Genomic DNA, 18,169 nt, shown 5'->3' on the forward strand with positions numbered 1-18,169 from the left:
ACCTACTCGGGAAAGGAAGCGGGAGGGAGCTAGTGTACCCCCAGGCTTTTCGGAAGGGCTCCATGGGAAGAAGGGCTGGCAGGAGGCCCCAGAAGGTTGGGCTGCAGAAGGTCGCGTGCGTGAAATCCCGCTTCCGGTCGGATGGAAGGGCGGAGCTTTGGGTCTCAGTGGACACCGGCGTCTCCTAGCAACCTGTTAGGCGTTGAGCAGAGCCGCTGGAGCAATGGACGAAGAGAGCCTCCTATTGTCTCTGGAGCTGGCGTCCGGTAGTGGGCAGGGCCTCAGCCCGGACCGTCGGGCCTCACTGCTCACTTCCCTTATGCTGGTTAAACGCGACTACCGCTTCGATCGGGTCCTTTTCTGGGGCCGCATCCTCGGCCTCGTCGCCGATTACTACATCGCGCAGGGCCTGAGCGAGGACCAGCTCGCACCGCGCAAGACCCTGTACAGGTGGAGGCGGCGCCCGGGCTGGCTGAGGCCACAGGGAGATACTGAGGAGCCGGGGGCTAGCGAGGGCTGGGAAGGGGTGGGTGCGAGGTAGGATCGAAAGGGGTGAGGTCCAGGAAGCGAGTGGGCGAGGTCCTCCCTGGGAGGACACATGGGGAGGGGCGCCAGAGAAACTTAGAGACTGGTGGGTTTATAATGGAAGTGTGGCAAGAACGGAGGCAGGGCAAGATGAAAGTTTCTGGAGAATGAAGACCCAGAGTAGACGTCAGGTGGTGGACCTGCTTTTTCAAAGAGTTCAGTTTGGAGAAGGGTCAGAAGCCTTGAGGGGTGGTGGGGAGCTGTTTGGAAGTGGGTACTGAAGCATCTTCGGTGGAGGTGTTGGCTCACAGGAGGCGCTCTAGTAAGTAGTGAACGAATGTGGAATGGGAGAGAAGGGATTTAGAACTGAAGAAATTTGCCTGGACCGTGCCATACAGGACCATCCAGCCTCTTTTTGACTACCCCCGACGATGGGGAGCTCACCATCTTACAAGCATTCCGTTGAGGCTGCAGGAAGTTGGAGACTTCATTTATCTATCTATGCATCTATCCAACATTGATTGGATGTATCCTGTGCTAGACTTGGGGTTAAAAAGATGGCTAAGACTCACCCCTATCTCCAAGTTATTCACATCCTAGGAAGGGAGACCAATGGGTAACCCAGCAATTACAGCAGAGTGGCTTAAAACTGGGACAGAGGTGTACACAAAGAGGTGCCAGGGTGGGACATTCTCGTAGAGAGTAATTAGATAAGATTACTGAGATCTGAGAGATGATCTGGAGTTCTCCAGGAAAGTGTGGGGGACAGGCATGCCAGTTAGAGGGAACAATGCAAGCTTACTGGCTTGAGATGGCTTTGGGTGTTTTGGGAGAATAGTGGGCAGACAAACATGGCAGTGGCAGCCTAGGATGTTATGTTGAACTGGATGGAGAGGCCAAGGGGTTTGAACTTTGTCCACAGGCTATGGGGAGCCACTGAGGGCCTTTAATCAAGAAGAGCCTGCTCAGACCTGGCTGGGTAGAATGGTCTGGAAGTGGGTGAGCATTTGGAAGTCTGTTGCAGTGTCCAGATGAAGGGGGACTGAAAGGAGGAGGTAGCTGAGAGAATAGAGGGGAGGGATTGGAAAGATTTAAGTGGTAGAAGTGGCGGGACTTGTGACTAAATGGGGAAAGGTGAAGAAGAGGTCAAGGTTAACCCTTCTTTGCAGCTTAGGCAGATGGGTAAGTGCTGGTGCCCCCCACTGGGAGAGAATTCAGGAGGTACTAGGGAAGGCCTAGTGAATTTGGTGTGAGGTGCCTATGGGGCAGGGTGGTAAGGAGGCATATTAAAGTACAGATCTGGAGTCCAGAAGAAAAATTTGGACTGAAGATAGAGATTTGAGACTCACTCTATTCCAATCAGTTTTTATTTCTTTGGTACCTAGTTTGTGCCAGGCATTGATCTAGGCATGGGGAAATTCACTGTGAAAAGAGACAAAGTCCTTGTCTTCATGGAGTTTACATTTTAGTGTGTATGTGGGGGAGGGGAGACAGACAATAAATAAACATACACATATACTGCATACACTTAGCATTGGTGCTAAAGGAGACAGAGAATACAGGATGGGGTACTATTATAAATAGTAACATTTGAGAAGAGACCTGAAGCAACTGAGAGAGTAAGCTGTGTGTTTATCTCAGGGAAAAGCATTCCAGGCAAGTGCAAAGGCCCTGAGGCAGGTGTGTGCTTAGTGTAGTGTGGAACCCTGAAGAGGCTAGTGTGGCTAGAGAGGAGTGAATGAGGGGGACCACTGCAGGACATGAGGTCAGAGAGGGGCCGAGACAATTGTGTAGGGCCCTGTGGGACACTGTAAGGACTTGACTCAATGGGAAGTCACTGGAAGGTTCTGCACAGAGACATGATCTGGCTTAGGTTTTAACAGCTGGGTGGGGACTAGACTGAAAGGGGAGCAGGTGTGGACTTGGGGAGACCGGTTAGGAAGCTACTGCAATATCTGGGCAAGAGTAGATGGTGGCTTGGACAAGGGTGGAAGCAGTGGAGGTGGTAAGAGGTGGCTGGATTCTGGATGTCAACTAGGGAGTAGCTGGGGTTCTAGGGGTCAGGTAGGTGAGACTGTGGAGAGAAAAGAGCAGTGAGAATAGATCCTTGGAAGTACTTAAGGCACTGGAGGAGGGAGAAGGGAGATGTCAAAGGAAATAGAAACGGAGATGTGTTTGTTGGCTTTTAGGTCCCATGGATGACCTTCTTCGGAGCAGTTTCTTGGGGTGCCAGGGGCAGAATCATGGTGCAGTGGTCAAAGAGTGAAAGTGAGGGAGAGGAAGGGCTGCCACAGAGCAAATTGTTCTCGATTATGGTTCAGAGTTGGGGAGGAAGAGGGCAGGACAGGAAAGGGGCATTTTCTACAGGGGCATGGATTTGAGGGCTGTCGTTTTATAAAGCTGGGGCGTTTTCATGTTGTGAAGGAGCCAGTGGAGAGTGAAGGGAGGGAACGTGAGCAGAGAGCAGGCTGGGGATGCAGGCCCCACGTGGATGAAGGAGGAGTGGGAGGATATCCCATCCTGGCAGGATGTGAGAAAGAAGGGAAGACCTCAGAGGAGGAGAGCTTCTTGAGCCTGGGCTGGGCTTTCCTGAGAAGTGGGGGGAGATGGCCATGCTGTCAGCTCAGCAGGCAGGCTGAGCATGAATTTGGGGCCCACAGGAGCAGAGGCACCTGCAACTGAGGAAAGTTCAGCTTCCAGAAACTCATCTGGGACCTCACAGTCCAGATATCTGTCTAGGAAGAAGCTCTTGGAATTTTGGCATACTGAAGCTTTTAAAAGATAAAGCTGAATTTCATCACATGTGTGGTGGGGTGCACCACAGGCACTTAGTGCTTCTTAGGGGAAAGATGTGACTCCCAACAGCTCTTCTTGGGCCTCACCTCTCTTGAGAAGGGGCGGGGGCAGGAAGCTGGAGTGAGAGGGGAGTTAGAACCGGGGTGATGAGGATGTTGTTGGCAGCCTGAACTGCATGGAGTGGAGCCTCCTGCCCCCTGCCACGGAGGAGATGGAGATGCAGACGTCTATGGTGAAGGGCCACTTCATGGGAGACCCCTCACATGAGTATGAACACACCGAGCTGCAGAAGGTGAATGAGGGCGAAAAGGTCTTTGAAGAAGAAGTAGTGGTGAGTGAAGACAAGAGGAGGAGGAGGGCCCGAATGAAAGGGACCTGGGCCATCCAAACCCTAGCCCAATGCACACTGCGGCAGAAACAACGTTTATCATCACTGCCACTGGGGCCAGCTGGGCCTGGGGTGCTGGATGTGTTGCTTCATCCTCATAGCTCTGGGAAGTTGGTACCTTACTTTCCAGGTGGTAGAGAGGAGGAAACTGAAACAGAGAGAGGTTAAGTGACTTGCCCAGGGTAACACCACTCCAGAGTGATGACAGGGTGGCAGAGTGGCTGGGCAGCTCTCAGGGGAGCCGTGCTACGGGGCTGGGGCTGGGAAGAAGGGGTGTGTGCTTTGCTCTGGGGCAAGGGGGTGTGCACAGGTGCTTATATTTTTGTATAAATTTGTATTTTACTAGATAATACATTCACTTGGTTCACAATTCACAAAAAGGAATATAGTAAAGTTTCCCTCCTACCCTATCCACCAGTCACTCAGGTCGTCTTTCTGGGGGTCATTAATATAACCAACCGTGTTGCATGTGCGTGTGTGTGTCCAAGTCTTGCCACTCAAAGTGCAGTCTGTATCAGAAGCATCACCATGCCCTGGGAGTTAGAAATGCAGACTCTTGGGCTGGCATCAGGATCTGAATTTTAACATGTCCCAAGGGGATTTGTTTTTAATTTTTATTATTTTAAAAATAAGTTTATTTATTTTTGGCCGCGTTGGGTCTTCGTTAATGCGTGCGGGCTTTCTCTAGTTGCAGCAAATGGGGGCTTCTCTTGTTGCAAAGCACGGGCACTAGGCGTGCAGGCTCAGTAGTTGTGGCTCACGGGCTTAGTTGCTCCTTGGCATGGGGAATCTTCCTGGACCAGGGCTCGAACCTGTGTCCCCTGCATTGGCAGGCAGATTCTTAACCACTGTGCTGCCAGGGAAGTCCTTCCAAGGGGATTTAAATATGCATTAAAGTTTGAGAATCTCTCCTTCCAGAGACATTTTATGCAAGTACAAACCTCAGCCAATACCTCACCCCGACATATTCTCTTTTTAGCTTAAAAAACAAAAGAAAACAAATGGCAGCATGTTATGCACACAGTTCTGCACCTTGCTTTTTTCTCCTAACATATTTTGGAGATTTTTTCTACATCAGTGCTTTGAAGAACTTCCCTATTCTTTTGACCATTGTGTGAACGTACCATATTTAACCGGCGTCTCATTCATGGAAATGTCGGTTTCCAAGTTTTCGCTCTGACACGTGATGCAGTGAATAAGCTTGTGCATGCGTCATTTCCCATGCGTGCACTCGATTTGAAGGATCAACTCCTAGAAATGGGATTGTGCAGTAAAAAAATAACCAGCCCAAGTTCTGAAACTAGAGAAACCTGGGATTCAAAACCCAGCCTCTGCACAGGTGATGCCAAAACTCTGGGTCTAGGTCTATGATGCTTCAGCTGCAACCCCGTGCCCACCTGACAAACTTAACCTCCCCTCAGTTTCATTTTCTGTAGAATTGGGATCATTATGTTTACTTTGCAGGCTTGTGCAGATTAAATGAGGTGACATATTTAAAGCCCCTGGCCCAGACACTTATTAAGTATTAGTTTCGATCTCCTTTGTAATCAATTCTAGTCAGCAGCCCATGGGAAACAGGTGGTTGAGTGACTTTGGGGGATCCCAGTGACATGTTTTCCCTGTCAAGTGCCGCTTTTTCTCAAACATCTCTATGAAGTCCTTGTGTTCAGGGTTGCCCTTGATATTGATTATAATCAAATTTCATCTGTGTAAAAATAGTATGGGGTGATGCTTGAGAAATAATGTTAAGTCAAAGGGCAGGATATGAAACTGTATAAACTGTAGCTCTAATTTTCCTTTGAATATAGGCATAGAAAAAAAAAGAAGGGGGCTTCCCTGGTGGCGCAGTGGTTGAGAGTCCGCCTGCCGATGCAGGGGACACGGGTTCGTGCCCCGGTCTGGGAAGATCCCACGTGCCGCGGAGCGGCTGGGCCCGTGAGCCATGGCTGCTGAGCCTGCGCTAAAAAAAAAAGAAAAAAAGAAGGAAGTATACCAATATGTTATCAGCGATTACCTTTAGAAGGTGGGATTATGAGTGGTTTTCACTTTCTTAGGTATATTATAAAATATTTCTCTATTACCCAGATAGTCTACAGTGAGCATGATAGCTTTTATATTTTAAAAAGGCAAAATAAGCAACATTAAAATATGATGATAGAATGGTTTGTTTCTGGAAAGGTACATAAAAAACCATTAACGGCGTCTGCCCCCAGTAAGGGCAATTTGGGGGCCAGGGATGAAGTGAGAGAGACTGCTTTTTTTTTTTTTTTTAAAGTTTTAAATATTGCACTCATCACCAATTTAAGAAAGGAAGGGAGGGCGGGAAGGCGAGGACTCACCATCGTGATTTTCCATGGACCTGGCGTCTACACTGTGGTGACCCAGATCAGATGGTCATACTGAGGCCCTTGCACCAGGGGTGACTGGCAGGATGGCTTGTCTTCTGTCTCCTCAGGTCCAGATCAAGGAAGAGACCCGCTTGGTGTCCATCATTGACCAGATCGACAAGGCTGTGGCTGTCATCCCCCGAGGTGCCCTCTTTAAGACCCCTTTTGGACCCATCCGTGTCAACCGGACCTTTGAAGGTGAATTCTCAGGCATCTCTTAGGGCCAGAAGGCATCTCTTCCTGAGCATAGTTGGACACCTGCCTGGGAGTCCAGGGGAGACTGCCCACTTTCTCAGAGAAAGAATAGCTGTGGCCACATCACTTGGGAGGATGTGCCCAATGACCTGGTATCTGTGCTTGGCATGGGTACCCAGTCACTGGATCCTGACTCGTTTATGCCTAAGGGTTGGGGAGCATCTGGCCACCTGGCTCTGGGGCTTTGTGTGGTGCTGGGCTCCCTGCCTTTTCCTACCCTCCTCCTCCATGGTCTGTCCTCATTGCAGGATGTGAGCCAAGTTCAGGCTGAGAGAACACTGCTCCCTTTTCGCCCTTCAGTCCCCTGTCAGTAGCTGACTGAGTCCTCTGCAAGCCCCTCCACGTGGTCCCCAATCATAGAGGAAGGGGGCTGTGGGGTTTGGGGATGACCTTCACTTCCTACCTGCTGCCCCTTTTGTAGGACTGTCCTTGTCTGAAGCCAAGAAGCTCAGTTCCTACTTCCACTTCAGGGAGCCTGTTGAGCTGAAGAACAAGACCTTGCTTGAGAAGGCTGACCTGGACCCCTCCCTGGACTTCATGGACTCCTTGGAGCATGACATCCCCAAAGGTAACAGCCTGTTACTTGGAGGACATTGGATTTGCCCCAGGTCAGAGCAGTGGGCCATGCCACCTGCCATTCTCCTCTAAGAGTGGGACCTAAGGCCTGGGTGGGAACTGGGGGTTCACTGTGGGGCCTTGAGGGTGGGGCTTCCCCGGGGCCCAATACAGGGCTCAGCTCCTAGTAAACAGCTGGTAAGTGTTTGCAGACGACAGGATTGTCTTCCACGGGCTTCCACAGACAGGAAGTCTCTCAGTGTTTCTTTTGATTTTCATACCAGTCTTGAATGGAGGCAAATTGGGAATCTCCCCCCACCCAAAACATCTCTGAAAACACCCCTGAAAATACTAGCCATACATACATCGCAACGGTTAGTTTCAGGGTTAGATCCAGTGCTTGGCACACAGCTGGTGCTCAGTGAGTGGGTGCTGACCGACCTGCTGAGGCCACCTGCTAAGAAAATGAGTTCTATACATTTGCCTCCTGTTATGTGCTTGTACTTTTTAATCATAAAACATACAACTTCAGAGGCCTTTTTAAAAAAAATATTTATTTGGCTGTGTTGGGTCTTCATTGCTGCGTGTGGTCTTTCTCTAGTTGCAGCGAGTGGGGGCTACTCTCCGTTGCGGTGCGTGGGTTTCTCATTGCGGTGGCTTCTCTTGCTGCGGAGCACAGGCTCTAGGTGCGAGGGCTTCAGTAGTTGTGGCACATGGGCTCAGTAGTTGTGGCTCATGGGCTCTAGAGCGCAGGCTCAGTAGTTGTGGTGCATGAGTTTAGTTGCTCCACGGCATGTGGGATCTTCCCGGACCAGGGCTCGAACCCTCGTCCCCTGCCTTGGTAGGTGGATTCCTAACCACCGTGCCACCAGGGAAGTCTCCGGAGGCCTTATTGTGCTTCAGGTCCCACCTGGCCCAGACATACAGCCAGGAGTTGGTGGTCACAGAGACCCCATTTCCTTCCTGGGGTCCACCAGTAGAGAAGGGCATGTCCTTGGAAGATGTTCTTGCTTGGATGCTGCATCCCAGGACAGGTGCCAGGCTCTGGGCATTCGGGGGCCAGACCCAAGACACTGACTCAGCACCCCTGCTTCTTTCCCTCCCCACGCTTGGTGTTCTGAGAACTGGAGGGATCTGTTGTTGATGATGGCAAAGATAATGATACTAGTAACTACTCATAAAAGCAATGACACTGCTTATTGTGTGCCAGACATTGTACTGTCCTTCCCATGCCTTATCTCATTTTAATCTTCACAGCTGACCTATGAGGTAGATACTATTATTATCCCCATTTTATAGATGAAGAAACAGAGGCTCAGAGAGTTAAACCCAAGGACATAGTTAAGTGTTAGAGCATTAGACTCCAAGGCTCTGGCCTTAACTGTGGTGTCAAGTAGATGGTGTTTCATTTTAAGTGGACATTGGGAACGGCAGGACAATAGTCACCCCCACCACTAAGGGGAAACACTTCTGAGGAGCAATGAGCAACCCAGTTGGGCTGGAACTCAGGGTAGGGGTGGGACGGCAGTAGTCGTTAAAGGACAGGGCTCTGGGACCAGAAAGCCTGCGTTGGAATCCTGAATCTGCCGCATACTAGCTGGGTGACCTCAGGCAAGTCCCTCAATGTCCTTGTGCCTCAATTTGTAAAAGAGGAATAATACTTCCTACCTCATTGGGTTGTTATGAGAATTAAAGGAGTTAACACATATACAAAACATAAAAATTAATAATTATTACTGATCTTGTTGTCGGTAGCAAAAAGGCCTTAGAGGTGGGTCGGGCAGGCCTAGGAGAGCCTAGAAGGCCAAGGGGTAGGAGGCGTAGACCAAGGCAGTAAGAACTGCTGGTGGCTCGTGAGCAGGTCTGTGATTAGCAAGGCAGTGGTGCATGGATGGATGGAAACGGGCAAGCCAGGGATCTGGAGCCTGTTTCAGGGCTACTGCAGCGCACCAGGGGCTGGGCCGTGGGTGCCAGGTGGGTAAGGACTGCCAGCAAAGAGCGGCTACTCTGGCCTCCACCACATGGGGGCTCCAGAGTGAACCCTCCTTGAGCATAGAAAGGGGGGTCCTGAGAAAGATGTTTAAAAAAAAAAAAGAAAGGGGGGTCCTGGACCTCTGGGGGAGATGAAGAAGGTTTACTGGGGATGGGCATTTCTCAACCACCAGACATACTTCCCAGATTCCCATTACCTCCTCCAATTCTTTGCTCCCCGCCTGGCAAGGCCGGAGGGGGCTGCACATCCCTGGTTGATAAAGGGAGCCAGGAACACTGTGGTGGTGGGACCTGGCGCCATGGGCTGAATGGTGGATGGAGAAAAGTCCTCTTAGAGCCCGTAATCTGGGGGCAGCAGCCCCTCCTCCCTGATTCAGTGTGTGGCTGGAAAGCTCTGTCTGGTGCTGACTTCTCAGCCTTCTCACCTGCAGCAGGATGCTCCAGGGCCAGTGGATGAGGCGCTCCCTCCATAGCGCTGGGTGACTGGGGGGGCTAACAAAAGAGCGCCTCCTCTCCCTTGATCCTAGACTTCTTGCCCTAATGGTGGGCCTTAGGGCTGAAGCGTCTGTCAACCAATGATTCAACATCCCAGTCCACCCCCCCCACCCCCCCACCCCCCGCCACGTTGCTTTGTCTGTAGTCCTGGAGCCTTAGGGGCTGAGGGCTCCTGACATCTCCTGTGTGTGTGGGCCTGAGGGGAGGGATGCTCCTGGCCTGACCTTGGGAAACTCCACAGCTTCTGGGCCTCCAGCTCCCTTCCTCCCAGAGCCAACACCAGAAAGCCTCCAGGAAGTCGGGCCCAGCTTTTTCTCATGATGTCTTGATGGGGGCCATGGTGTGGGGGTAAAAGTGTGGATGGTCGGGGGAGAGCAGACACTCTGACTTTGCTCCCAGACTCCCTTCCTTATCTGCCAGTGAAAGAGCAAAAGGAGCAGCTAGGAGGCTGCCCCATTAGGCAGACAGCAGCCAGAATGGCTGGGCAGCTAAGTGAGGCCAAAATCCCGAGGAAGAGTTCCCTGGGACACCAGCACTGGCTGGAGGGGTGGAATCTGGGAGCCGTTTTCCGCCCAGGTAGGATCAGTTTCCTTTCTGGGCCTGAGGCAATTGTTCAGGGGAACTTCATGTCATCTGTGAGCAGGTATGGCTTAGACTGGCCCTGCCTGGGGCCAATCTAATGCCCTCCTGAACTGTGCCTTGGGGTCTGTGGAGTTTTGTGGGATTAGGGCTTTGGGAGCGGAACCATCCTCCTGGTGGATACAGGGCAACAGCTAAGAATTCTCTGAGCTTGGGCTCTCGCCAGGTGAGACATGAAGCACCAGGTCAGGACGCCGGATTTCTACGCAGTACTCTTGCCATTCAATGCTCCTTAATCTTCCACTCTATCAGCAAATAATAGCCACTGAGCAGCTACTATGTACCAGGCGCCAGAGGCACTGCTGGGAACAAGACACCATCTTTGCCTCACAGAGGTTTGGGAAGATCAAATGAAACATTAAAGTAAAATAGAAGGCGCCTCACAAGTGAAGTCATGGGTGTCCTGGGAAGCAGAGCGAGCTGGGTAGAGGGCAGAGCGCCACTCCTTGCTCCACTCTGGGCCGGAGCTGACAGATCTCAGGAACTGCTCAGCACAGGGCCGCTGAGGCTCCAGCACAATGCCCAGTTCAGGCAGCAGAGGGCAGCAAGGGGCCTGCTTCCCTGGAAAGCAGTCGGGGAACAGGGGGACAGCATCGAAAGAGGGCTGGGGAACACGGTGTCTGGGATCATCCTTCTCTTGGGGGGTGTGCAGGTGGCACCTCCCTTCCAGCCCTGTGGAAGCCTGGGTGACAGGTGCTCGGTCTTCTGGGCCGGGGGGCCTGGCCTTGCTCATCAATAAGACTGGGAACTCTTCCGCCTGGTTCTCCACCCCCTTCCCATGCACTGTGGCCCTGGTGTGGCGGGAGTGGCTGCTCTGAGAAGGGGCCCATGGCCATTTCTGTGTGTGTGGCAAGTTGTGTGGTGCTGGTCTGAGGACCAGTTTAAGCCATCTGCTGCCCCTGGACAGCCCTGAACCCCAGCCTGGTCCACTCTACTCCTCTAACTTAATCTCAGAGCTTTGCTGCCTTCCTTCCTGGTGGGCAGGAGAATATAACTATGATGAGCCTACCCCAGCCTGTGGTTTCCACATTGGCAAGGCGGGTGAGGCCCTGGAACTTCCTGCTGATGCAGGAGGACCCATTCCTGATTTACCAGCTTATATCCCTCCCACCACACCCTCAAAGAAGAGCGCTTGTGGAGAAGAGTGGTTGCCAGGGGACTGGAGGGGAGGTCTGGGGAGACTTGGGAGAGACCAGGGGCTGTGAACGGAAACACCAGGGCTGCAGGAGGCTGCTTTCCCCAGAGTCCCACAGGTGGTGGCTGGCTGGGCCCAGCCTTCCCAGCAGTTGCAGTTAGAAAAGTGGGTGAAGGTGACAGCAAGCGCCTGGCTTCCCAGGTAGACGCTACGTGACTCCTGGCACGTTGAGAGTGTGTTTCCTGGGCGACAAGCTGCGCCAGGGACAAGGAAAGGAGTGTGACAGGAATGCAAGGGAGGGAGGAGGTAGTGTCATTGGCTGGCCGGCCACTTCACATGCCGCTCCTGTACTTGGCCAGCACCCTGGGCCTGCTCAGCACCGGCCCCCACCCTGGAGGCAGCACTGTATTTCTCTAGCATCCCCATCAGTTTCTCCTTGCTCTTGGGTGGGGTGGGGAGAGCCCCTGCTGATGAGCCTGGGCCCCCTGGTGGCCAAACCCCAGGTGGACAGGCTGGTGCCAGGATCCAGCTCTTGCCCAGGGTGTGCCAAGGCGCCAGCAACAGGGAACTGCTGATAGTGGTCTGGGCCGGGGGACTCCAGGATTCCAATTCTTTCTCCAGGGCAGCATCTGACTGCAAGTTACCCTCGCCAGGTGGGCAGAGCCTGACCTTTTTCAGTTCAAGGGGGCTGTGTGGCCGTGGGCTCCAAGGGTGGGGAGGGACACCCCAGACGATGCTCTGGGAACTGGCAACGGGGGCTAACAGGGGCTATCTTCTGGGGGGCCTGTGCTTCTGGCCAGACGCTGAATGCAGTGCACTGGGAACACTTTGTTCTGTCACACCCCCTCTCTGGTTATTGCTAGGCCATCTGTTCTCTGGAATGAGTGACTGGGAAAGCAACAGGCCTTTAAGGCTTCTAGAACTCTGCGGGCAGGTCTATGGGGTGGAGATATGCAAAGGAAAGCTGCGAGCTAGCGGAAATACTCTCCACTTCTCTGACCAGGAAAGATACTGCCCCCATTCCCAACCTAGGCAGTGCCCCACCCAGAGCTCTGGGAACCCAGGAACACCCTTCTTTCTTCTTAATGCTGTCTGGCTGGCACTGAGTGGACCTGGGGGAGTGGGGTCAAGCCCACACTGTGCCTTCTGCTTCATCATGTCATGCATGGGTGGTGGCACTTGGTGCAGGACACTGCACAGTGCTGAGGTGGCCTCCAGGTGGCCTCTCCTTAAGCAGCCCAGGGCCAGCTGACCTACACAGCCCCCAAAAGCTCTGGCTTTGACCTGGGCAGGTGCTGGCACCCTGAGTAGGGCTAAGCTGCCATCAGAGCCAGGGGTGCCTGGTGGTCAGGTCTCTTGGATTCAGGGTGGCCCCTGGAGGGTGGGACCTGAGCTCCGAGGCTGCTGGGTGTGGAGTGACCATGGTGGGCTGTGGCTGGAGGAGGCCTGGGGACAGAGGGGCAGTGGAAGCTAGGCAACCAGGCTGACCTGGCAGCTGATGAAGGCCTAGGCGCAGTTCTCAGCACACCACTGGCTGGTCCAGCACCAAAACCTTCAAAGCATTTGCCTTTCTGGCAGGGCCTGGAGCAGAGCTGCGGCTGGGCCGGGAGAGGCCTCGTAGAGGCCTCAGCGCGCAGGGGAATAGAAGTTCCAGATCTGCATCCAGAGGCGATTTTCCCAGGCTCCTTCCTCCCACACAGCGGCTCCCTCCCTCGGTTCTGGAGCTGGATCAGGCCCTTCCCGCCAAGTCCTCACGGCTGCACAGCTCAGCCCCAGGCTGGGCTGCTCCCGTCTGGGGAGCAAAAACCAGGGCAGAACCCAGGGCAGACAAAGGCTTATTAGCTGCAGCTCAAGTACCCTCCCGCCAAGGATGTCTCCCAGTCTACCGGCTGCCAGAAAGGGCTACTGAGCTGGGAGGTCTGAAACGGCCCCACTTCTCTGTGAGCCTGCTCAGGTCTCATCCATCTCAGAGCAGAGCCTTCTGGCCTGGGGAAGAGAGAGCAAATGGCAAACAGCAGTGAAGCGCACCAGGACTGAAGGCCACCAGTGAGTACCCCTAGCGCAGGGTTGAGAGGGAGCCTGGAGCCTCCCCTAGCCCAGCCCCAGCTCCCCTCTGCCTGTGCGCTGTGGATTCAGCTTCCTCCCCCATGCAACCTTTCACTAGACTTGCTGACAGGAACAAAACGGACTGCTTTGAGTTTTACCTCTTTTCATTTCCTTTGCCCTCCCTCTGGAAGTGGTTTTAATGAGCAGTCAAACGGCCCAAAGGCAATCAGGAGGAGTAAAGTGCCGGGATAATTAAACTGTCTTCCCTTTTCCCACTGGAACCTTAATGCTCGGGCCTGGCTGCCCAGAGCCTGGGGCCTCTGCATACCTGTCAGGGCTCTGCCTCCACAGTGCCCAGGCCTTGCCTCCTGCTCTTCCTCAGGGTCCTGGAGCATCCAGATGGAGAGAGGCAACACCCTGGTGGTGCTGCGCAGCTTGCTCTGGCCAGGTCTCACCTTCTACCACGCTCCTCGCACCAAGAACTATGGCTACATCTACGTGGGCACTGGCGAGAAGAACATCGACCTGCCGTTCATGCTGTAGGAGGGCCGCCTGGGGAGTCTGGAGAGTCTAAACAGTATTTTCATAAAGTCCAGTGAATTTGGTCTGTTTGTTCTGAGCTGCTGCCTCCCCTCATCTCCACCTCCATCTGGTGTCCAGGCTGAGGACAGGCCCAGCTAAATAGAGCAAGTGGCAGAGGGTTGGAATGTGCTAACGAGACAGAATGGTGGGAGGAAATGGCGAAGGGAGAAGGTGACAGCCAGGAGCCCTCTGAGGAGGGCAGCTTCTTGGACTCAGATGAGAGCTGCACATGGGCCGGGCAGCCTAACTTACCTCCTCCTTGCAGCCCCCCTGGCCGAAAAGCTAACGGCCGTCAATAGAGAGGAAGGGAACCTGTTTGGCCCGTGAACTCCCGTTGCATTCACGTGGCCCATCACGAGAGATCAGTGACTCAATGCTCAGTAACTGGCCAGAAATGGGCTGAGCCCCCCACATTTCCCAAGCAGTGGGCGCACACCCAGTGGGTGAGTACAAGCCTGGTTTATAACATTCCTGTGGGCAAAGCTCCTGTGCACCAGTGATGAGCCCAGGCCAGTCACGAGACCACAGCAGCTGCCTGGGGACTTGACTGCCCCACCTGCATGCACCCAGTGCCCAGCTCTGTGGCAGAGCAGGCCCAGGGCACTGGCGTTGGACCTGCTAGCCCTCGTGCCATCCACGTTGGAGGAGCCAGGCCACCCTGGTGGGATGGGGCAGGAGTGCAGGATGAGCTCAGGGCCGGCTCTTGGGAGGCCCTGCTCTCAGTCAGTGATACAGCACCAAAGGCCTGCTCGTGTAGGAGACGTTGTCCTTCAGGAGGGGGGACCCCACAGCCATGCGCACCTTGTTCCAGCGGTGGCCTTTGTTGTAGATGGGCTTGACGGAGCGGGGAGACCAGCGGGTGAGGTACCTGTGGAGCGAGGACGAGAGGCGGCTGTGGACCGTGGGCATGGCCTCCTCAGGCCCCAGCCGCGCTTGGCCAACCGAACCCTTTCACCAGTTTTCCTTTCTTGAGGAGAAGGGCTTTTCCTGGGAGCAACTGCTGAGTATGCTGTCAACAGATGGGCTGGGCTCCTGCTGCCGCAGGTGTGTGTGGCCAGGGTCAGGCAGCACAAGACCACACGCTTCCTTGATCTTTATGAGTCGTCAGTGTTTGTGTATATTTGCTGGGGGAGGAGGTGGAGGAAGAGGCTGCTCAGAGAGCAGATGATCCCTCTGTGGCCCAGTCACAGGGAGAGGAGAGGCTGATGTAAGGGCCTGGAGGAATCCTTCCCTCTCCCCGACCTGGCTCACTCTGCCACCCCAGCCTTCAGGGAACAAGCCTAGGCAGCCATAACTGGTGGAGGGTACCTGCCCCTCACCCAACCCATGATATGGGGGCCAGGAAGGTGCTTGTAAGTAGGAGGTGGGGTGGGGAAAGATGGCTGCCACCCATAGTCCTTTTGCCTCCTTTGGGGATGGCAGCAGGGCCCTGATAGTTCCCGGAAAAGTGGCTCATGCCGGCTGGGACTGGGGTTTACTCCGTCCAGAACGAAACTTGGATCCTATCCAGAGAGGCCCACCCTTCGTCCTGAAAGCTCAGCCATGGCAAAGGCCAGGATCCTCCCCTGCTTCCATGCTAGGTTAGGGCTCAACCCAGCCACCTCTAGAGACCCTCAAATGAGAGGTTTTAATTAAAAAAATTAATAACCATGGCTGAAAATTTTTAGCGAAGAGTGAAAAAATGACTGCTGATTTACACATTTCAACTGAGCTCCCCTGGACCTCTGTCTTCTGCTCTGAGCTTTGAGAGGAAGTAAAAGCTGTGGGTGGTATTGGCCTTCATGCCACGTGCGAGGTGGGCCAGCAGGAGAGGGCTTCCCCATGTCTACTGTGGCTGTCAGTGCCCCAGCAGGGAGGCCTCTGTGCAGTGGGCTGGCCCCAGGGATGCCTTTGGTGGTGCTGGGACCTGGCAGGCCCCTGTGCTGGCATTTCCCAGGCTTCAGAAGGGTGGGTGAAGAGGTGGGGTGTGGGAGCAGCCTCCCCCAAAGGGGTGCTCCTTGGGTTTGAAGACCCCAGATCCCGAGGCTCATCAGGCTCTCCATAGTTGCTGCCTTAAAGGCCCCCTACCCCTCCCACCCTGGAGAGACCCCAGGGAAGCTGGGATTCAGCTGACCCTGGGCCTGATGCTTGTGCCACAAGGAGCAGCCAGCTGGCAGGGGAGGGGGCTGAGGGCCTCTGGTCGGCTCTCTGGGAACACTCCAGCACTAAGAAGAACCAAGGCTCCTTCCTCCTACCTCTCCTGAAGGAGCGGGGAAGGAGGATGCATGGCTCCCTGGGGCCCGGCACAGCCTGGGCCGGCGCATGGCAGCTCAAGGACCTCTGGATGGAATCATAAAGTCCCTTGTAAGGAATCAGCCTCCCATGTAGCCAGGACTCCCTCTCCTCCCCAGGGTGGCCTTTGCAACCCAAGAGCCCCCACGCATCATCAATCCTGTGTCACGTTAAAGGACACCGGATATATGGGAGGGAGCCTGGCTTTGCTTCAAAGGCCTGGGGGCAGGATGGATTATGTCCTTAGGCCTGCTGCTGTCTCTTAATGAGTCAGGGTAGGGGTGGGCTCAACCCCCAAAAGGTCCACAGCACATGTGGGAAAGACAGGAAGAGGTTAATATGTCCCATTCCTCCGGGGCTGCTGGCAGATGGCCCAGCTAGCAGTGTGGGAGGTGCAGGTGGAGACGGGCAAGGGGCCAGGGTGTTGGCGAGGCGTCAGTGAAGACCCAGCTCTGGCCCTGCACCCCCAGCCCAGCAATCCATGGCTAGTATCTGCCTGGCCTCTCATCCTCCATGCCTGGGTTCTGTTGGGGATCAGCCTAGGAGATTTGCTGGGGGTGGGTATCTTGCTTTGCTTTAATCATAGAGTGCAATTCTAGTGGCAGCGGGACAGGCTGAAGTGAGGGGGGCTATTGATACGATACGGGAGAACAAGAAGAAATACCGACATCGATTTTACAGACCTGGATCTACTCTCAACAAGGGGGTATTATAGTTTTAGGAGTATGTGAGTGTGGTAATGTCAGAGATAGCTGTTTTAAGTGTTAGACAGGAATCTATTTCTACACCAGAGGGGGGCCACCCTGCTTAGGCTGAAAGGCAGACTGACTGATTCTAGGACCTAGGGGACTTCCTCTCCTCCTCTATAAAACCTCAGGACCTCGTGGGATGCCATGTGCAGCTGTGCAGGTTGTTAACTGCACAACTCTAGGGAGCACCATTCACAATCTAGTCTACCTGAATGCTGCCTTAAAGTTTTGCAGTGTACGATTTGCACAGCTATGTACAGTGGCCCCGCCCTGGAGAGCCTTCCCATTTCTATTTCTAAGGCCTCATTTTGCCCTTTAATAACCCCAGTGCTATTACTGAAAGTTTGCAGAAGTGCTCTGACATTCCCATAGCAACCCAGTATGATGTCATAAACAGAAGATTAGCACTTTCTAATGCCCAACTAACGACCTTCTTACCCTTCTTACCCCTGTGCTAAGTGCCTTACTGGGGAGGGACAAGGAAAGAGGCTGAGGCTGGCAGGGGAGGGTAACAGAGGCATGCACAGTGGTCGGACTGATGGGGTGGGTGCTTAGGCTGGAAGGGATGGAACACTCCAGCTTTCCTGAACTGTGGGATGAGCTCCAGGAGACAGCCTCCCCAGCCCAGGTTTGCTTACCTGTTGAGTCGGGGTTTGGTCTTTGGAACACATCCTTCGGGAAGCTTAGGCCTGTGATTTGGGAGCAGACCTGAGTGGAGCGAAAAGGATTTAAGGGGATGGTCTCTGCAGCTCCCTGTGCAGCTCTTGGGGGCTGGAGGGAAAGCCCAAGGGGGTGGGAGGTTGGCACTAGTGGGTGAGTATAATGAAGCCTCTGGATACCCATTGCCCTTGCATAGGGGCTGGAACACGGGGCAGCTGGAGGGTGGAAATGGTGCCCACAGCCTTCTTCTGCCCCTTTTAGCCCAAGGTGCTTTGTACCTGATCGGTGGGCCATCTTCACACACTCCTCAATCTTGCGGTGCTCTTCCTGGCACAGGCCTGTGACCGTTCGAGGCAGCATGCCCCCGTGTGGCCGGATGAACTGACTGAGCAGCAGAACATCCTAGTGGAAACGGAAAACAGGAGATGAGGGTCCTCTGAACGGGCACTTGCTGCTGGGGAGCCAGGGCCGAGTGGCCTCCAGGGGAGGCTGCTATACCCTGGCACTGCAAGAGGCTGAGGCTCCCCGGGAACAGACCTGAGGCCACTCCCTCCCCACAGAGCTCTGCACGTGGGCCTGCTATCTCCACCCTAACAAAGGTTCAATCCCAACTTAGCAAGATTTCCTGACCCCATTACCAACCCCAAGAGTCCTCAGCTCCTCCGTGAGATAGTCTTCCAATAGACTAGGTTAG

The 18,169-nt window shown here is 54.1% G+C and overlaps 2 protein-coding genes across 6 annotated transcripts in view; one reads left to right on the top strand and one right to left on the bottom strand.

Moving 5' to 3' along the window:
- Positions 1 to 18,169, top strand: part of RSPH9 (radial spoke head component 9) — a 20,357-nt gene continuing 2,188 nt past the window's right edge. Inside the window, exons 1-5 of one of the 4 annotated variants that reach the window (XM_059077623.2) lie at positions 1 to 450; positions 3,487 to 3,652; positions 6,165 to 6,294; positions 6,773 to 6,919; positions 13,596 to 13,832. In XM_059077623.2, the coding sequence (XP_058933606.1) occupies positions 224 to 450; positions 3,487 to 3,652; positions 6,165 to 6,294; positions 6,773 to 6,919; positions 13,596 to 13,756 (831 nt within the window). In that variant the 5' untranslated portion in view covers positions 1 to 223 and the 3' untranslated portion in view covers positions 13,757 to 13,832. Of the gene's footprint in view, positions 451 to 3,486; positions 3,653 to 6,164; positions 6,295 to 6,772; positions 6,920 to 7,190; positions 7,336 to 13,595; positions 13,833 to 18,169 lie in introns of those variants that run through there. The other 3 variants (XM_059077625.2, XM_067006290.1, XM_067006289.1) reach the window with 3 other exon arrangements.
- MRPS18A (mitochondrial ribosomal protein S18A) overlaps positions 14,239 to 18,169 on the bottom strand; it is a 15,502-nt gene continuing 11,571 nt past the window's right edge. For both annotated transcript variants that reach the window (XM_059077619.2, XM_067006291.1), the window contains 3 exons: positions 17,754 to 17,877; positions 17,454 to 17,523; positions 14,239 to 14,663 (listed from right to left, as the gene is read on the bottom strand). In XM_059077619.2, coding sequence (XP_058933602.1) covers positions 14,519 to 14,663; positions 17,454 to 17,523; positions 17,754 to 17,877 — 339 coding nt within the window. In that variant the 3' untranslated portion in view covers positions 14,239 to 14,518. The remainder of the gene's footprint in view (positions 14,664 to 17,453; positions 17,524 to 17,753; positions 17,878 to 18,169) is intronic.

This window comes from Kogia breviceps, chromosome 10 (genome assembly GCF_026419965.1).
Source record: "Kogia breviceps isolate mKogBre1 chromosome 10, mKogBre1 haplotype 1, whole genome shotgun sequence".
In the NCBI taxonomy this organism is placed as follows: Eukaryota; Metazoa; Chordata; class Mammalia; order Artiodactyla; family Physeteridae; genus Kogia; species Kogia breviceps.